Raw genomic sequence first — 17,484 nt, 5'->3', positions numbered from 1 at the left:
AATTCTACCTTGCAAGTCTGGCTAGACCAGAGGATGTACACTGGTACAGATAGGAACTGGAAACACAGGGAATCCAGGGCGGATGATCCCGTCAGGACGATCCCGTCAGGACCTGTGGTGTGAGTGGCGATACTGGGAGGGTGGGTTGGAAAGGGGGAACTGATTACAAGGATCTACATGTGACCTCCTCCCTGGGGGACGGACAACAGAAAAGTGGGTGAAGGGAGACGTCAGACAGGGCAAGATATGACAAAATAATTTATAAATTATCAAGGGTTCATGAGGGAGGGGGAGTGGGGAGGGAGGGGAAAAAATGAGGACCTGATGCCAGGGGCTTAAGTGGAGAGCAAATGTTTGAAAATAATGAAGGCATTGAATGTACAAATGCGCTTTACACAATTGATGTACGGATGGATTGTGATAAGAGTTGTATGATCCCCTAATAAAATGATTAAAAAAAAGAATTATGCTGTCAATGAAAAATATTGAGTATGTCATAGATTACCAAAGGAATGAATAATTTCTTTTCCTGGAAGAAGTTCAGTCAGAATTCTCCTTAGGAAGAAGGAGAGTTAGATTTCATCTTCCATGCTTTGGACATGTATTTAGAAGGGGCTAATCCCAGGAGGAGGTACTGTCTGGCTGAGAGTCAGCGAAATAGAGGAAGACCCTCAATTAGATGGATTGACAGAATGATTATAACAATGGCTCACATATTGCAATCATTGGGAGATTGGCATAGAACAAGATGCTGCCAGGCAGTATGTTGTTCTGTCATACATAAGGCTGTCTGAATCAAAACAGACGTGACAGCACCTCACAATACAACAAAGTGAACAAAGCAAAGAAAACAAGACTCAAAACTGGAAATACAGTCAATAGAAATGAATTCTGTATACATAGACATATCCACCCACACACTTACATACAGAAAAAAATACACCAGAAGGAAAGCAGTGGTTATCTTTAGAGGATAATAGTCAATGAATTATTTGGTTCACTTCTATTTTCTAGATATTAAAAAAAAGTCTTTTGTTCCATACCTGTGTGAATCATAAAACTCATTAGCAGAAAATATATTTTACGCTCTTGTATGGAAGTTGAAATATATGCCTTCAGTGATCTATTCAAATAAAAAAGGTAGGTGTGCTTAAAAATTGCTTGTAAGGCTGACCAACCTCAGAAAACCCTATTATTACTACTTGTCATTCAAAAAAGTGGCAGCAATAGTGCTCTTCTTTGAGTGAGTTCCATGGATCTTGCCTGATTAAGCTGATATTTTAGGTGTATTTTCATGTTGTTTTTTCTTTTCTATTGCTGTGAAAATCTGTATTTTACAACAACAAATATATTAGGTTATCTATCTCACGACCTTTGCCAAGTCAACATTTTTCACGTGTGTAATCATTGCCACAAATGCATCAATCATGTTGTATAACCGCCAACAATGTTCATTACCAAATCTTCCATCGCCACAAACAGAAGCTCGGTGTTTCTCAAACAGTGACTTGGTATCCTCATCTCCTACGCCTGGTAACCATGAAAACTTTAGTACGTATTCATTGCCTATTTGAGAGGTTTCATATAAGTGATATCAGAGCATCTTTCTTTTAAGGCCAATGTTCTTTCGGATGCGGCAGGATAAAGGGACTTGGATCGGAATGCAGGAATCTTGCTCTGCCTCACTCTATCACCTACTGTGCCAACATGGACACAGTCCCATTTCCTGTCCAGACCTGGGCCAGTTCCCCATCTATAAAAGAAAACGTTTGCCCCAGATCACCAGGGCTGTTCTGTGACTGCCTGTGATTCTTTGTTCATTCCAGCCTCTGGAACTTTCTTCCCTCTTTAAAAATAATAGATTCATGCAAGTGATCCTGGAGATTCAATGGTCTTTCAATCCAGGATGTCCATGAACATAAAAAAATAAAACCATTTACCTATCAACCCACTGATCAAAAGAACTGCTCTTTACTTGAATTGTTCGGGTCTAGCACCTCTTTCCCAACTTTCAACGAGAACCCCAAACTTTGGTTCCAGCTCCTGTCAGGGAAGTGGAAATGGCCACTCTTCCCTGAGTGATTGACGTCCATCTCATTTATTTTTTTAAAATAAATTTTTAAGAACTAATTTATTTATTAAAAATCATTTTAGTGGGGGCTCTTACAGCTCTTATCGTAATTCATCATGCATCCACTGTGCTGAGCACATTTGTACATATGTTGCCTTCATCACTTTCAGAACATTTTCTTTCTACTTAAGCCCATGGTATCAGCTAATTCCCCCCCCCCCCATGAACCCTTGATATTATATATTTATATTCATGTCTTACATTGACTGCTGTCTCCCTTCACCCACTATTCTGTTGTCTGTCTCCCTTAGAGTGGGTTATATGTTGACCATTGTGATCAGTTCCCTCTTTCTCCCCCACCTTCCCCTTCCCCTCCTGGTATGGCTACCCTCATTATTGGTTCTGAGGGTTTCATCTGTCCTGGATTCCCTGTGTTGTGAGCTCTGATCTGTACATACTCTGGTTTAGCCAGATTTCTAAGGTTGAATTGGGGTTATGATAGTTGGGGCGGTGGGGGTTAAAGAACTATAGGAAAGTTGTAGGTTTCATCGGTGCTATATTGCACCCAACGTCCATCGCATTAAAATGTTCCACATTTACTATAAACACTTGAATCATCGTTATGTTTACCATGATACACAAAGGATGACAATCACGACCAAGACACCCACTCTCCCAATTCTACAAGTGTGAATAAAAGGACACTGTAAACAGTTCAAGGGTCATGAGTGACCTTATTGGGAAGGCCTCTCTTCTCTACTGCTCTAAACGTCAACCATACTCCAAACGTGTGTTTTCTTTAGGATTTTACCGGCTACTCCTCTGCCTAAAACACTTGGCTTGGTCACATGCCTGCCCCTTTCCCTCCGTTCACATTTCTTTGCAGATAGCTTTCCCTCCGCACAGTAGTCTCCATCCCCTCATTTATGACAGGGGCCTTCTCTAGGGACCCTATCGCAGTGGTCCATTGCCTTCCCGAAGTATGCACTGCTACTGTAATGGTCTGCTGTTATACTGAATCTAAGTTTTGCAGGTAAGGGAGCAAGTCCACATACATCATCCATGATTCTGATATACCTTGCTCCACAAGAATAAAAATAGTAAAATAAAGCTTGAAGGTAGAGTACTGACACAACCCGAGCAAGAAGGTTTCTGCCAGCCTACAGGGGTAATCCTGGCCCAGTGAGCTTGACACGCGTGCAGGAAGCAATAGGTAAGTGATTGTTGGCCTACCTTTTTGGTCTTCACTGTAGAGGTGCAGCAATCCCCACCATCGTAGTTGCAGAAGGCCCGGTTATTGATGGCATCACAGTAATTGTCTCCCATGAAGGGCTATAATGGGGGAACAAGGGAGGAAGAAAAGAAGGTCTTATTAGCCTTTGGGAATGAAGGGAGCCAACCCCAACACAAGCCTCGGTAGGATCCTGAATGTCAGTTCTTCTCTCAAACTTCAACAGTCAGACCCCCTGGCTTCAATTCCCCCCACTCTCTTGGATAAGCTATCAATTAATTTCTAATACTTGTAAAGATTCTTCTCTAGCCAAATTATTCTCAACTGAAGTACAGTTTCTCTAGGCAAGTTTGGGTATGCAGAACCATAAACAGAAACCAGTTGCATCTTCCTGAAGTAAGTAGAGTGTTTAACTTGAAGAAATAACATTCTCAAGCTCACTTTTTCCTAGTAATTGAAAACATCATTTATAAGAAAATATATGCAACTATATAATTTCATATTAGTAAGATGAATGAATGTAAATTTCCCAAGAAGGATAAAGGTTTTGGCACCATGGTCCGTGTGGATTTCAGGGCCACTTTTCTCTGAGGGAGAAGGACCGGCCTTTGTACTCCTGTACAGAGTTACAGTCTCAGAAACTTACAGGCGTTGTTCTCCCTTGTCCTACAGGTCGCTATGAGTCAGCATTGACTCATAGCGGTGAACTTGGCTCTCTCTCTCTGTGTGTCTCTGTCTCTTTGTCTGCCTCTCACTGAGAAAGGAATGCAGACACACCTGGCATCACACGCTTTACCTATTTGTATGATTTAATTCTCTGAACATGTCAGGTAAACATTGCCGATCCTGCTTTACAGCTGGAGGTCTTGAGGTCCAGGGCCCTAGCCTTGTAGTGATGAAATCCTACCATTGACGCCCTGTTGTTTTCTTCACCACGCTAGGCTGTATCTACGACACAGTGATTGAGATCTCTCCCCCATGTTCCTTTAAAAGACGATTGGGTTCAGCCACGACTGATCTGAACTCAGAGCCATCTGGGGGCAAGTCCAGGCGTCTCTGTGATTCTCTTGCTACAGGCCCAGGGAGCTTCACCAAGTTCATGGAAAAGCAGAAATAAAAAAACATGGGATTTTTTTCCCCCATGAACTTTTTGACCACCCTCTCCCCCTCGCATTTCCCTTTTCTAGTCTTCGGTGCACTGTGTCCTATGATCTGTTTATGTGTATGTAGCTAGTGAATGACTGAAAACCCCTCAAACACATGGTCAATGTTTAAGTCATTTTTGTCTCTCCAGCATTTACTTCTGTGCTGGGCACAATCTACTGTGATTATACTGGCACAGTGGAAAGGGAGGTGGTAAGGATTTGGAAAACATGACTTCTAGTCTTCCAAATATCCCTCAGCTGCGGGTGGGGGTGCTACTGGGTGATTGTTGGTTAACTGGCTTATTTCCTCTATGTCTTAGATTCTTACTCAAAACCAAACTCCCTGCCATCGAATTGATGCTAACTTATGGCAACTCTGTAGGACTGGGTAGAACTGCCAATGTGAGTTTCTGAGACTATAATTATTTTTGAGAGTAGAAAGCCTTATCTTTCTCCTACAGAGCGGCCAGGGGGGTTGAAAGGCTGACCTTGGCATTGGTAGCTCAATGTATAACCACTCTGCACTCACCAGGAGTCTTACTAGTCAAAACAAAAATGAAGGATACAATTTTGTCCACTGATTTCTCAAAGACAAAATTGTGGGACCCCTGGATCTATAATGAAGATGAAATTAAAACCACTTTGATAGATATAAAGTGAGTGAAGCAAAGTGAAGCCTTTAGTTCTCTAATGCTCGGTGGTTCAATGATTGGGAAGAAGATGCCATCAGTTGGCTAAGACTATCGCATTCCAGCACAGCACCTGTGATCCACAAGCTTCTTCTCCCTACTCGGAATCCAGTTCCCAAGGAGTCCATTCTGTGTGGCAACCCTGGATTTTGCTTGTCCTCAAGATGCTCACACACAGAGCCCTACTACGCCAAGTTTATGGTAGCAGATTTCATCTCATCACTACCATGTTGTGCTCTGAAGGGTGATCTCAGCAAGGTGGAGCTAAGCACAAGGAAGGGCTATGCTTGGGTCTGTGTTCACGTGCACGTGGGTGGGTGGCTGCCATGCAAATGCATCATTATATTCATATCAAAGGAAGGGGGCACAGAGAAAAATAAATGACAGGCTGTTTTTGTCTGAGCTCAGGAGATCTGCCTATGGACTCTGTTCTTTCTGTTCTTCCTCATTTCACATGCGACCAGATTCTTCATGTAGGAGACCAGTTTTCTGTTGTTTAAAATAAAAGCAGTGACTTGGTAAAGGAGTATCGGGATGGAAGAGAATAAAAAATTAACAAATGAAGGTGGTTCTCCCTTGGTTTGGCCCCTGAAAACAATCACCTCTCATTGGGGGCATTGTCCCCATCAGAGGGGAAAGCTTGGCTACTTAGAGGTTTCTCTCATCTCTGGCGTTTCTCACACTGTTCCTTTCACCAGTCATGTAACAGGACAATCAGCTCACCCTTCAAGATCCAGCTCAAAAGCCAACCTCTCCGACAAGTCTCCTTTTCCTTTCTTTATTGGTACCCAGGCTGCTCTGGGCTTCCACAGCCTCTTGTACTTGCCTTGGTTATAGCTCTTGGCACGTCATTTCAGAACTCTTGCTTTAATTGTCTACCTCCTTTTTATTACGATACCGTGAGTTTCTCATGGACAAGGAATGTGAATCACACATTTTTGTACCATGTCACGCAGTGCTGTAACTTGTGGAGTCACTCCCCACCCCAGCTTATTGAGCAGGGCCCATCCGCAAATAACCACCCCTCCTACCCTCTACCTCTCCTGCCCTCCACCTCTGTGGGAGGAACGACTCCGTCTTTCCCTCTTTCCAGTCCTTGTCTCCTTTGGCTTACCACAGCTCCTCCCCTCTCCCATTCTCCGAGACAGAGAGCCTCTCTTCCTCCTGTCATCATGCGACTCCAGGGAGCGACACCGTGATTGCAGGTGGTGGGGGTGGTGATGAGTCATGCCCTGGGTGATGGGTGACTACAGCCCTGGTGATGCCCCTGCGTTAGCTGTTCTCCCCAACTACTGCCAGCTCTCCTGCCACTCCAACTGCCACGGATCTGGGAGTCATTTTGGTTTCACTTCCTCTAGCAGTGTCCACGTGGTCCACACCCCCCTCCCTGCACACACTGGATTGTAGTGATGCCACTGTTTTGTTTGTTTGTTTCCCCTAGATTTCCCAGAAAACGCTGGGCAATTTGACTCAACCTTTCTCTCATATAAGTTTGGTAAATAATTGTTTAGTAAAATTATGGGTGGATGGATGAAAGGCAAGTTGATTCTGAGAAGATTTCCTAAGTTGTTGGGGGTAAAATAAATGCATTCAAAATCCACACATAGTTCTGTTACATAGCATGCACTCAGCAAAGTTATGACAACAGATAAATAATGACCCCTTTGGACACACAACTTAGGGTACTGGACACAGGACTCAGAGATCACAAAATCAATGCTCTATCCCAGCTACTACTCAATACACTGTGCTGATGGCTCCTCACTGGTCCCAGTATTGGGAGCAATTTTAAGCTTCCATTTCAGCCCCAGACAAATGACAAGCTACTCGCTCCAGTGTACAGAGAAAAGAGATGAGGGGCACCTGCAAGGGCAAAGGCGATAAGCATCACTGGCAGGGCTCAGAGCCTGACAGGTGAGGGGTTCTGAGGCCTCCGTGCTGATTCAAGAGAAGATCAAATTCTGCTGTCACACTGGTTGCCCAGACGGCCAACTCAGCAGAATGAGTTCCCAGGTCACCCAAGTCTGTTACCTGAAATCCTGGACTAATCCAATGGGTTGGAAGGAAGCAAAAGTGGCCTTGCTTTTGCTACACCTGGCTGAAGTTTGGGACACTGGGTGTTCTCAAAGGCTACAGAACTTAGTGCCCTATAAATAGTCCATGGAGAGTTACTGACCACTACACAGAAAGAAATGTGTAACCCAGAGATAATACTTCATGACCCAGGTCAGAGAATGGCTCCTGGACAGGAAGTGGCCTAGTGAAGGGTTAAAGCTCTCTTGAGCATGGAGGTTGAGACCTAGGCTTATGCTATTGCAACATTAGGCCAAATCCTCCCCTCTCTCTCATTTTCCAGAATATACAATAAATAGGTATTTGTTGTTGTTAGGTGTGATTGAGTCCGTTCTGACTCCTAGTTACCCTATGTACAGCCGAAGAAAACATTGTCTGGACCTGCACCATCCTCACAATTGTTCTTATGTTTGAGCCCATTGTTGCAGCCACTGTGTCACTCCATCTCTTCAAGGGTCTTCCTCTTGTTTGCTACCCCTCCACTTTACCAAGCATGATGTCCTTCTCCAGGGAGTGGTCTCTCCTGATAACATGTCCACAGTATGTGGGATGAAGTCTCGCCAGCCTTGCCTCTAAGGAGCAGTTTGGCTGTACTTCTCCCAAGATAGACTTGCTTCTCCTTTTGGAAGTCCTTCGTATTTTCGATTTTGTTTGCCAACACCGTAATTAAAATGCATTGATTTTCTTTCGGTCTTACTTACCCAATGTCCAACTTTCACACATATATGAATGAGGCAATGGAAAATACCATGATTTGGGTCAGGCCCTTAAGTTCTCAAAGTAACATCTTTGCTTTTCAAAGCTTTAGATCACATGTAGATTTAACAAATCCAATGTGTGTTTGACCTCTTGACTGCTGCTTCCATGAGCACTGATTGTAGATCCAAGCAACATGAAATCCTTGACAACTTCTATCTCTTCATCATATTACCTACTAGTCCAGTAGTAAGGATTTTGGCTTTCTTTACTATTTCTGGAGAGCGACTGACAGGGTTGTGGGGCAGAAGCAAATGATCCATGAGCAATAATCCTTAGTAAAATGGGAACTTCAAAAACCTACCTCATGTGGCTCTCCAAAGACTAAGTGTGACACTGTTGGTAAAAAGGCCTGGTATGTTAAAGCTGCTAAGTCACTCTATCTTCCCTCCTTCCCTCCTTCATAGATCCAGTATTATATAGACACAGCTTTGGAAGCAGAAAAGCCTGGATTGAAATTCCAATTCAGTTACCTAGTAATTGCATTTTTGGGTATAAGAGGGTGTACCCTCCAAAAAACCCAGATTTTTTTCAAAGCTATGTATTTAATTTTTAAAACAAAATAGCCTTATCACCTTAAAGTACTCTCCATTACACTTAATACATTTGTCAAATCTGCAATTCCATTCATGGAAACACTTTTCAAACTCATGTTTGGTTGGCTTACAGCACCTTCTTTGTTTGGTTTTTGTTTGTTTGTTTGTTTGTTTATTTGTTGGTTTGGTTTGGTTTGGTTTTTCTTTACTTCTAAGTCATCAAATCACTGCCCTTTCATGTCCCTCTTCATTTGTGGAAACAAGAGGAAGTTGCAAGGAGCAAGGTCAGCTGAGTAAGGTGTGTGGGGAAAGAGAGGCATGCTGTTCTTTTGGCAAACACTGGCACACTGAGATGGTTAGGTGAGCCGGTATATTGTCATGTGTGCTGTCACAGACTGTTACACTATCTTTTCAGAACCTCTAAATAGAAAGCTTGATTAACAGCCTGACCTGGTGGAATGAACTCCAAGTGCACTACGAGTCAACATTTTGACCATTTGGAAAGTTGTTGGACGTCCAGATGAGGTTTGCCATCAATCGACATTTCACCTTTCACCTTGAAACAAAACCACTCGTACACTGGAGTTTTTCCCATAGCGCTGTCCTTGTAAGCTGTGTTCAACATCACAACAGTTTCTGTGGCAGTTTTCCCAAGCAGGAGACAACATTTCACAGCCGTACAATGTTCTCTTAAATCGACCATCATGAAAAACATGGTTTGAGTGAAATTGCTTTCACAAAAAATTCACTGTGACCAGAGAGAACTTTCCTAGAGACACTACTGGGTGCACTAACTCAGAGCGAGTTGCTGGATGCTTGCCTTGTGTTAGGTGACCAGACGTCCCGCTTTTGGCAGGACAGTCTTGATTTTTAACAATTTTTCCCGCATCCTGCGGCATTTTTAAAAAGTCCCAATTTCTGGAAAGAATGCACGACAAGCTAGGGTATACAGTTTTCGGCTGCCATGTGGCTACTTTGCCAGGATATGAGTTTTATCAATGGTGTCCCACTTTACCAATGTTAAAATCTGGTCACCTTAGCCTAGTGGGAAAAATGCATACAATGAAAGCTCCAACCAGTGGAACTTTGTTTCCAGTTTTTTGGGGGGTGCCCCCTCATGTTCCTTAATATCTCTGGGCCTCAATTCTGTCATCTTTAAAATGGGATTGCCAATTCCTGTCTGAGATGTTCGTTAATCCATGGTAATAATAATCCATAGCTACCGTTCATGGTAGCCATCATTAAAATAATTATAATGACAGAAGAATCATTTCTAAAAAGGTAATGGGGCTCTTGCCCTGACACTCACCTCACAGCCCTTGACACAGTGAACGAGAGCCGGGTGAGGGTACCACCTGAGACCAGCAGTGCAGACAACTCTCTGCAGAGAGAAAAAGGAGGAACAAATGGTTAGAGGGGTTGAGGACTGGGAGGAAACCACTCCGGCGCTTCTACCACATTCAACTACCCCACTTCTTGGAGCTTCCAAGTGCTGACATCACCTTGGCATTTGCATGGAGCCTTTGCCTGGATTCTGCAATAATAGGAGCCAGAAGACTCAAATAATATTGTGCTCACAGCATGTGCCATGATTCCATGCTTCCCTACGAGAAACCAGGGCTGAGGAGAGGGGCTAGAGGTAGGAGACCGGATCAGAGAGGCTCATCACAAACATCCTGGCTGAGTTTGACCAATTGACAGAGTTGGGGTAAAAGTAGCAGGGAGAGAGAGTGTGTGTCTGTGTCTACAGGAACATGGGGGATGGAAGGTATGAAGTTGGGTTTAATGTACATTAAGCATCATTTTGTCAGCATCACTGTGAGAGGGCGTTAAAAAGGTCCTCAGTCCTGTTTCAGACCGAATGGGTTTAAATTTCTGAGGTCAGTGCCCAGGACTCTGCATGTTAAAAATGGACTCCCAGGCATTACTCTTTAAGTCTGATGAAGATTGTCCTGGCTGCCGGTTCAAAGTTCTGGGAAGGCCGAGCACTCTATAGCGTCACCTGCTGCCAGGCCCTATGGGCCCACTCAAAACTCCTGAGTTCACCTTGTGTTTTTATACCCCAGTGACTTCATGATCAATGTTCCCCTGCACTGAAATGTCCTTCCTTACCTATCACCTGGAGAAACCTTGGTTAGCCCTTAAATGTCTGCCGAAGACGTATTTTGTGGTGGTGCCTTTCCCAGCCTCCTGAAGCCGAGTTGTAGTTATGTATCTCAAGACTTATTTATAACCTCCTTTAATAACAATAATTATTGTAATGATGACAACTAAAATGTACTGAGTGTATCTGTGGTGCTAATTACTTTGTGCATTATCTCATCTATTCCTCATTGCTATGCTGTGTGGTAGGCATTAGTCTCTTGTCAAAAAGAGTATACATTTCCCAAGTGTCATAGATGTGAGGTAAATAAACCAGGAGTTGAAATCAAGTCAATTCCAGGCACGATCTAAAGCCTGTTGTGACATAAATGCCAACATGATGATCTGCTTTTAAAGTGTGTGGGGAAAAAATAAGAAGGTAAACTAGTGTCAGGAAGGGGCGTAACAAAAATTCTCCATGGTCCCCTTTCGATTCTGTCATAGATGCCTCGCTTTTTATGCAAAATTATGACTTCCTCTAAAAATCCAAAATAACAACAACCAGGATATAAATGTAATTGACACTGTCAAGAACCAGCTGTGAAGTCCATATGATCAGGGCTTGCTCTCTCGGCTGAATGCCAGCTGATTAATTTTAATTAAGAAGTGAACAGTCACATGGCCCAGAATGTGACCAGCCCATTCCCTCCAGAGAACAAGCCTTTATGGGAGTCAAACTGTAATTAGGTTTTCTTGATAAGCTTGGAATAAAGAGAACCACGTGACGCTAGAGGCTTGGCTAAGCCCAGGCTGGGTGTCCATCTTGCCTGCTCCACAGAGCTTCTGGCTCATGTTTGTCTCTCCCATGCCTAGACCAGTGCCTGCCTTGCACAAAGAGGGTGACTGATAAATATTTATCTCATAAATGGGTGGATCCATTTCAAAAGGAAAATGGCTTTGCCAATACACAGTAATTCCTGAACTATTGGACTACTTGTGTGTGTGTGTGCCATGCCTATAAATACCGGGGCTAGCACAGTGTCTTGTTTAGAAGACCAGCTTCATGGAGACTGAATTAAAGACCTTGAGATCGTTGACATAACTTGAAGGTCTGCCAAACAGTGTTTCAAGGTGGAGTCTATCTTGCCACCCTTCCTGCTGTCTCCTTTGACACCGTCTGCCTTCATTTAACATGCATGGAAGGTGCACTGGAAAAGACCAGGAGCTTTGATGGGCTGTGGCATCACATCCGACATGTTTACAAGTCTGTGCATGAAAGAGCATGGGCTCTGGCAGCGGGAGATGCCATTCTGACCAGAAATTCTTGATACATTTCCATTCTGAAGCTTGGTTCACCCATCTGTGAAATGGGTACCAACTGTCTGTTTCATATGCTTGAGTTGATGACGCAGAGAGAGAAATAATGTGGGCATAGGTAACCCAGGACACCGCCCCCCTTTTTTTAAGCTTCTTGAGGGCAGGGCTTGGGTGTTAGAAGCCTCAAGTTTCCTGCAAAATCTCACATCGCACCATCAACAAATACATGTTGACCAGCCCAAGCATCCCAGCGGCTCTGCTCTCCCTTCCTTCTCTTTCCTTCTGCTCCCCAATCTGGGAAGTAGAGCCTGCTTTCCTCCTCTGACCACCTTAACTCTGGCTGAAGTCTCTGGAAGCATTTGTTCCAGGCGCGTCGGAGGGCATTCGGTAGTGGGTCAATATGTAGAAAACATCAAGGTGAGGATCCACCGGGGATCTGACTCCCGGCACTCCCTCTTTATTGGAGAGCTAATTGAATCCATCTGTAGGAGTGCCTTGGTGTGGTTGTACAAGCTTCTGTCAGTTGAGGTCTACCTGACACGAGTTCAGCAAAAGGACTTTTATACTATCTGCATGAGCCTATTTATCTTTCCAGGGCTTTTGGATTTTCCACTATTACTCAGGGCTGCAGGCCCCACCTGTCTCACGACAGGGCCTCTCTGTGTGCACGGCGGCCTGGGAGAGGGTGCAGGCAGCAAGAACTGAAGGAAAGACCGAGCTGTTTACACCACAAGTTGGGAAATCCCAGATGGGCCCTCAAATGTCAGCCTTGTTCCTCACGACGCCAGGGAGAAACCTAGCTCAGCCTGAGTCCTTGCAGATCAGGATTTGTAAGGGAGCTTTCATGCCCTGCCTTGGTGGCTAGGGAGCAGACTGTTTGTCTTCCGGGGCCACAGTCATCATCTTCACCACCGTCACCTTGACTCCAAGACCGTGCTCAACACCATCACCTTCATTATCTTCCTCACCCTTTTGTTAGCACGTATTATGCTCCAAGCCCCGGGCCCTGAGTCTTCTTCTCATTTCAATTCTACAGGAAGCACACCGCGAGTACTATTCTGGATGCTCATTTACGCAAATGAAACTGCGACACAGAGCAGTTAAGCAACCTGGCCCAAATCACTCGTACGGACAACGGCAGTGCTAGAAATAAATATATACAGCTGTCTGATTTCAGGGCTTAGATATTGAACCACGCCACCTTCCCTCAAATTCCTCCAGCCCCGGAAGCTTTAAATAGAAAATCGCTTATTCTTTTGACTGTTGAGAAGACCAAAGCTCAGAAAGACTTTGATAGAAATGTAGGAGGTGACAGAAAAGTGAGTTATTTCTATCCAACAGTGTCTCAAAGACAAAGTCCCTAGGGGACGAGCCCCAGATGGAGCTGAGGTCATGTAAGAAAGGCTTAGGAGAGCTTCCTCAACCTGAGGCCCAGATATGGCCTGAGTCCCAGAGGGGCCCGAATGTCTTCGTTGAGAGCATCCTTGACTTACAGAACCTGTGGATAGGGAAGCATATTATTTATCATTTAACTTATTTGGGCATTTTGTTATCCATTACTGAGTTCCTCGTTTGATTCTGGGTAAGCTCTTTTAGAAGCTGAGCATTTTCCCCGTAGCCCTGGAGCTTAAAGAAGACCTGCCACTTGAAGGGGCGTAACAGGTGGTTAGTGAAAGCACCAAGGGACGATGGTCACAGGAGTGGATGTCTGAGTGTGTTTTGAGTACCTGAGACATCACTGGAACTGGGCCTCATCCCTCCTTCTCTGGCTGCATTCCTCTCCAGAGCATGCAGTGTAGCTTCTTGAATACAGTGGATAGAGTGGACTTAGCATTCAACCAAGATCTAGGCCATCTCGGATCTTAGGACTCTCTTCGGGGTTTTCCACAACACTGTTCCTTTTTCACGGGAACCCTGGTGGTGCTACTGAGTAACTGTTAGACTGTTCACTGCAAGGTTGGTAGTTCAAACCTCCCAACCATCCATGGGAGAAAGATGTGACTCTCTGTTCCCATGAAGATCCAAAACCCGAATGTAGGGGCGTTTGAGTCAGATGCAACGAATGGCAGTGGGGTTGGTTCCCCTTTGCAGGAATACATTTTGTCTCTTTTGTATGTATATGTTGCATACATTCAACACTCAAAATATGTAGGGTGGATGCAGATTCGACCACATTGGTTAAGTAAACTGGGCTTCTGACAACCTTTCGGAGCCTCGGCTTCTTCGCGGCGCTTAAATGTGGATATCATTTACCTACTTGGGGTGTGGTGGAGACCGAATGAGGCAGCTGTCTGAAACTGGCTGACAAACAGTGGCTGCGTTTTACAGACTTTCACTGAGTGGGGAGTCCCTTTTCCTTTTCCTTCTCCTCCCTGCGTCCCTCCTAGGAAAGGGCTTGCCCCCTGGGCAAACTCAGCAGCAGGCCTATTAAATGGGAGTTCTTCCCTTCTAGGTTCTCGCAGCAGCTGGGAAGAGACCTGGCAGGAGATGGAGCAGCGTCCCACCCAGACGCTACCTTGAGTTGGTGCTCAGAAACAGGGAGGAACCACTCGGGCCCAGCTTGGGCCTGGAAACGCCTGTTCAGCAGCTCTGTTTCTGGGCTCTCCCTGCACCCGGGGCAAGGGTGCAGCAGAGGCCAGCTTTTCTGCCGTATTCCTGGAAATCATCAATCTCTGCCCTTCGCCCTCCGCCTTTTTTTCTACCACATTTTTTTTCCTCCTGGATAATGAGGCCTCCGGAGACCAGTGGAGGTCTGAACCTCGTTATGGCGCTCTCGGTAGACCAGCATCAATAAAGACAGGCAGACCAGGGAGCTGGGTGGGGGCTGGGGCGGGTAGGCAGTGGGTGGGCACTGGGGGGAGTAGTTGGGAGGAGGGGGGCTCGCGGGCTTTCAGATCCCTGGATTTATTTCACAGTGAATTATAACAGAACTCTTTAGGGCCTTGGGCTCGCAGAAGGAAGAAGGGGAATTCACCTAAGGGTTAGGGGGAAGGCCTTGAAGGGACCTCGGTCTGCATCCCAAGCCCAGGAACCTTTGGGGACTGGAGGGTCAGGAAGGGCTCCTATGTACCCAAATGGGAGGGTGGCTCATTTGCTTTGGGGCGTTTGGGAGTTAGGTAGACTTCAGGGAGTAGAGGGATTGGCATGGAAAGAGCTGCTAGCCCCGCAGCAGTTCTAGCTCGACCTAATGTGGGACCCTGGGTGACTCCCCTGCCCTCTGATGCTCAGTTTCTCCAGCTGTGCCATGAGGGGCATGTACCCCATGGTCTTCAGCATCTTGTGACTCTGGCATCTAGGCTCTGTGTACCACAGGGGTGAGTCCCAATGGGGCTCAGGGGAGGTGGGGATTTGGCATTAGGAATAGGAAAAGCATTGTGGGGAGGAAAAGCAGAGGGCTGTCTTAAGGATGTGTGAGAGAGTCAGAGGTAGATAGAGAGGCAGCGAAGACGGAGATGCAGGGGGCAGAGTAAGGGAAGGGAAGAGATAGGAGTAAGGTGAGAAAGATCAGAGGAAGCAGGAAAGAGACACTGAGAATGAGAAGAGAGAGACAGAAAACGGAGCTGAAGCTGGAGAGACAAAGACGGAGCTAAGAAGAAAAGAACGAGAGAAAACAAGTGGAGAGCAAAGGGGAGAAGAAGGTTAGGGGCCAGAGGGGAGGGGGCCAGGCCCGTGTGCCCAGAATGCTGAGGAAGGCCTTGCAATCCATGCCCTCAGCTCATTTGAGAAACAGAACACCAGGTATCAGGTTCTGCTCCGGCTAGCCCAGTGCAATCTGCAGCAGGCAGACAGACAGCCACTCCCTGAGTATGTGAGGGCAGGTCTCCCAGAACCCCGGCAGAGAGGCGGGTGGAGGGAGACATAGCTAAACCCCAACTCCTCTCTCATCCTCCAGGAGGCACAGCCATTGCCAGATCTGGTCCATGAAGCCCAGAAAGCATTCTACACTGGAGGGCATAGGTGGAATCCCACATCAGCTTTGGGGGCCCCTACCATTTGGGTGACCCAAGGGAGGGTGGCCAAATCTAAAGTCAAGTGGACAATGGCACCGGCTGCCACCAGGATAGACCCTCCATGATCATCTGGTCAGGAGCCTGCCGGTCTGTCACTGTTACATAATAGGTGCCCCATAGATAGATAGGTGCTAATCTTCCCCTAAGGAGCATCAGTGGCATATGGCTTACCAATTGGGCTGCTTACTGCAAATTGATAGTTCAAACCTCCTAGTGGCTCCCTCAGAGAAAGAGGAGGCATTTAATTTTTGTAAAGAATCACAGTCTCAGAAACTGACAGACACAGTTCTATGGTCCTACAGAGTTACAATGAGTCAGAACCACCCGGACAGCAGTGAGCTTGGAGTTTTTGAATAACCCCTTAAACCACACAGCAATTGGTCTCCATCAAAGCATTAGGGAAGAGAGAACCCATTTGACCTCATCACTCACCTGTACACGTGTGGGATTCAGCCAGTGGGGGATGTCACGCACGGTCACGTTCACTGGCAGGATGATGGACTCGCTGTTGTGGTCCAGGCACGAGATGGCACACTCTGACCCTGAGAGCAAACACAGCACAGGGGGCAGTTCAGCACACAGTCTCCCAGCGCCCTGGATGAGACTTTCCTTCCTGGAGTAGACCCTGCCTGCTCTAGTTCAATGAACCTGGCTCAACTACCCCCAGGGGCAGTAGCAAAAGGGTCACCTTCCCTGGCAGGGCTGGCTCTGGTTTTCCTGACTCTGTTCACTAGTCTCCAACCCAGCTGGAGCCAGGCTCGTCAGCCGCGAGCCCAGTTTGGTCATGCTTCTCCTCTGCTCAAAAGCTATTCTAAGGTTCTCCGCAACCAGACAAAGTTCAACCGCCTTGCTGGGCATTCAAGGCTTTCCAGAGTCTTGCTCAATCTTATCTCCCACTGACTACCTTCATTCTTTGGTGAGCCCAACCCTACTAAACTACAGCTGGTTTTCTACCCATTCCCCACACTCCCCACCTATACACACACTACTCCTGTGCACACCATCCCTAAAATGTCCTCCTGATCTGTCTCCCTATGGGAAAATTCTATTGGTTCTGCAAGCCTCTGTTCAAACCTTCTGAACATCTATCTCTTGGGGACACTGATCTGATGAGGTTCACTCCCATCCTGGTATTACCCGCCTTGTGCCTCTTCTGCACAGTTAGTGTTGTCCCTGAGAGAGCAGGGTTGGTGACTGATTCTGCTGGACTCTGAGTCTAACCCAGTCCCTCTTACTTAGGGAGAGCACAGTACTTCAAGATGAGCCTGCGAATGCACGCCAGCCTGTTAGTCCTTACTGTTCTTTCCTACCCTCCCTTGGACCTCAAAGGCCTTCCCCACTCTTCTTCAACTAGTGTGTTACTGATGACCCTTCACACCTCAAGCTAACTTTCACTTCCTCAGAGAAGACCCCACAGGCTTCCGCACAGGTCAAATCCCCTCACCAGCCATAGCATCTGGCACTCGACTGGTTCCCATTCACACGGTGACCATCACATGAATAACGTGTCTCCCTGCTGGACTGCAAACCCCATGAGGACAGCACAGTCTGTGTTCCCCATTCTGTGCCCATCT

At 46.1% G+C, this 17,484-nt stretch overlaps 1 protein-coding gene across 1 annotated transcript in view; it reads right to left on the bottom strand.

Moving 5' to 3' along the window:
• PAPPA (pappalysin 1) overlaps positions 1-17,484 on the bottom strand; it is a 238,737-nt gene that overhangs the window by 16,978 nt on the left and 204,275 nt on the right. The window contains exons 19-21 of the mRNA XM_013007231.2: positions 16,343-16,452; positions 9,811-9,882; positions 3,305-3,403 (exon numbers count right to left, since the gene is read on the bottom strand). Of these exons, the coding sequence (XP_012862685.2) occupies positions 3,305-3,403; positions 9,811-9,882; positions 16,343-16,452 (281 nt within the window). The remainder of the gene's footprint in view (positions 1-3,304; positions 3,404-9,810; positions 9,883-16,342; positions 16,453-17,484) is intronic.

The sequence above is a fragment of the Echinops telfairi genome, unplaced genomic scaffold, assembly GCF_000313985.2.
Source record: "Echinops telfairi isolate 266 unplaced genomic scaffold, ASM31398v2 ScPeMD7_7410;HRSCAF=8448, whole genome shotgun sequence".
In the NCBI taxonomy this organism is placed as follows: domain Eukaryota; kingdom Metazoa; phylum Chordata; class Mammalia; order Afrosoricida; family Tenrecidae; genus Echinops; species Echinops telfairi.
The sequence above is the reverse complement of the archived record's forward strand: the minus strand, read 5'-3'. Positions and strand labels throughout refer to the sequence as shown.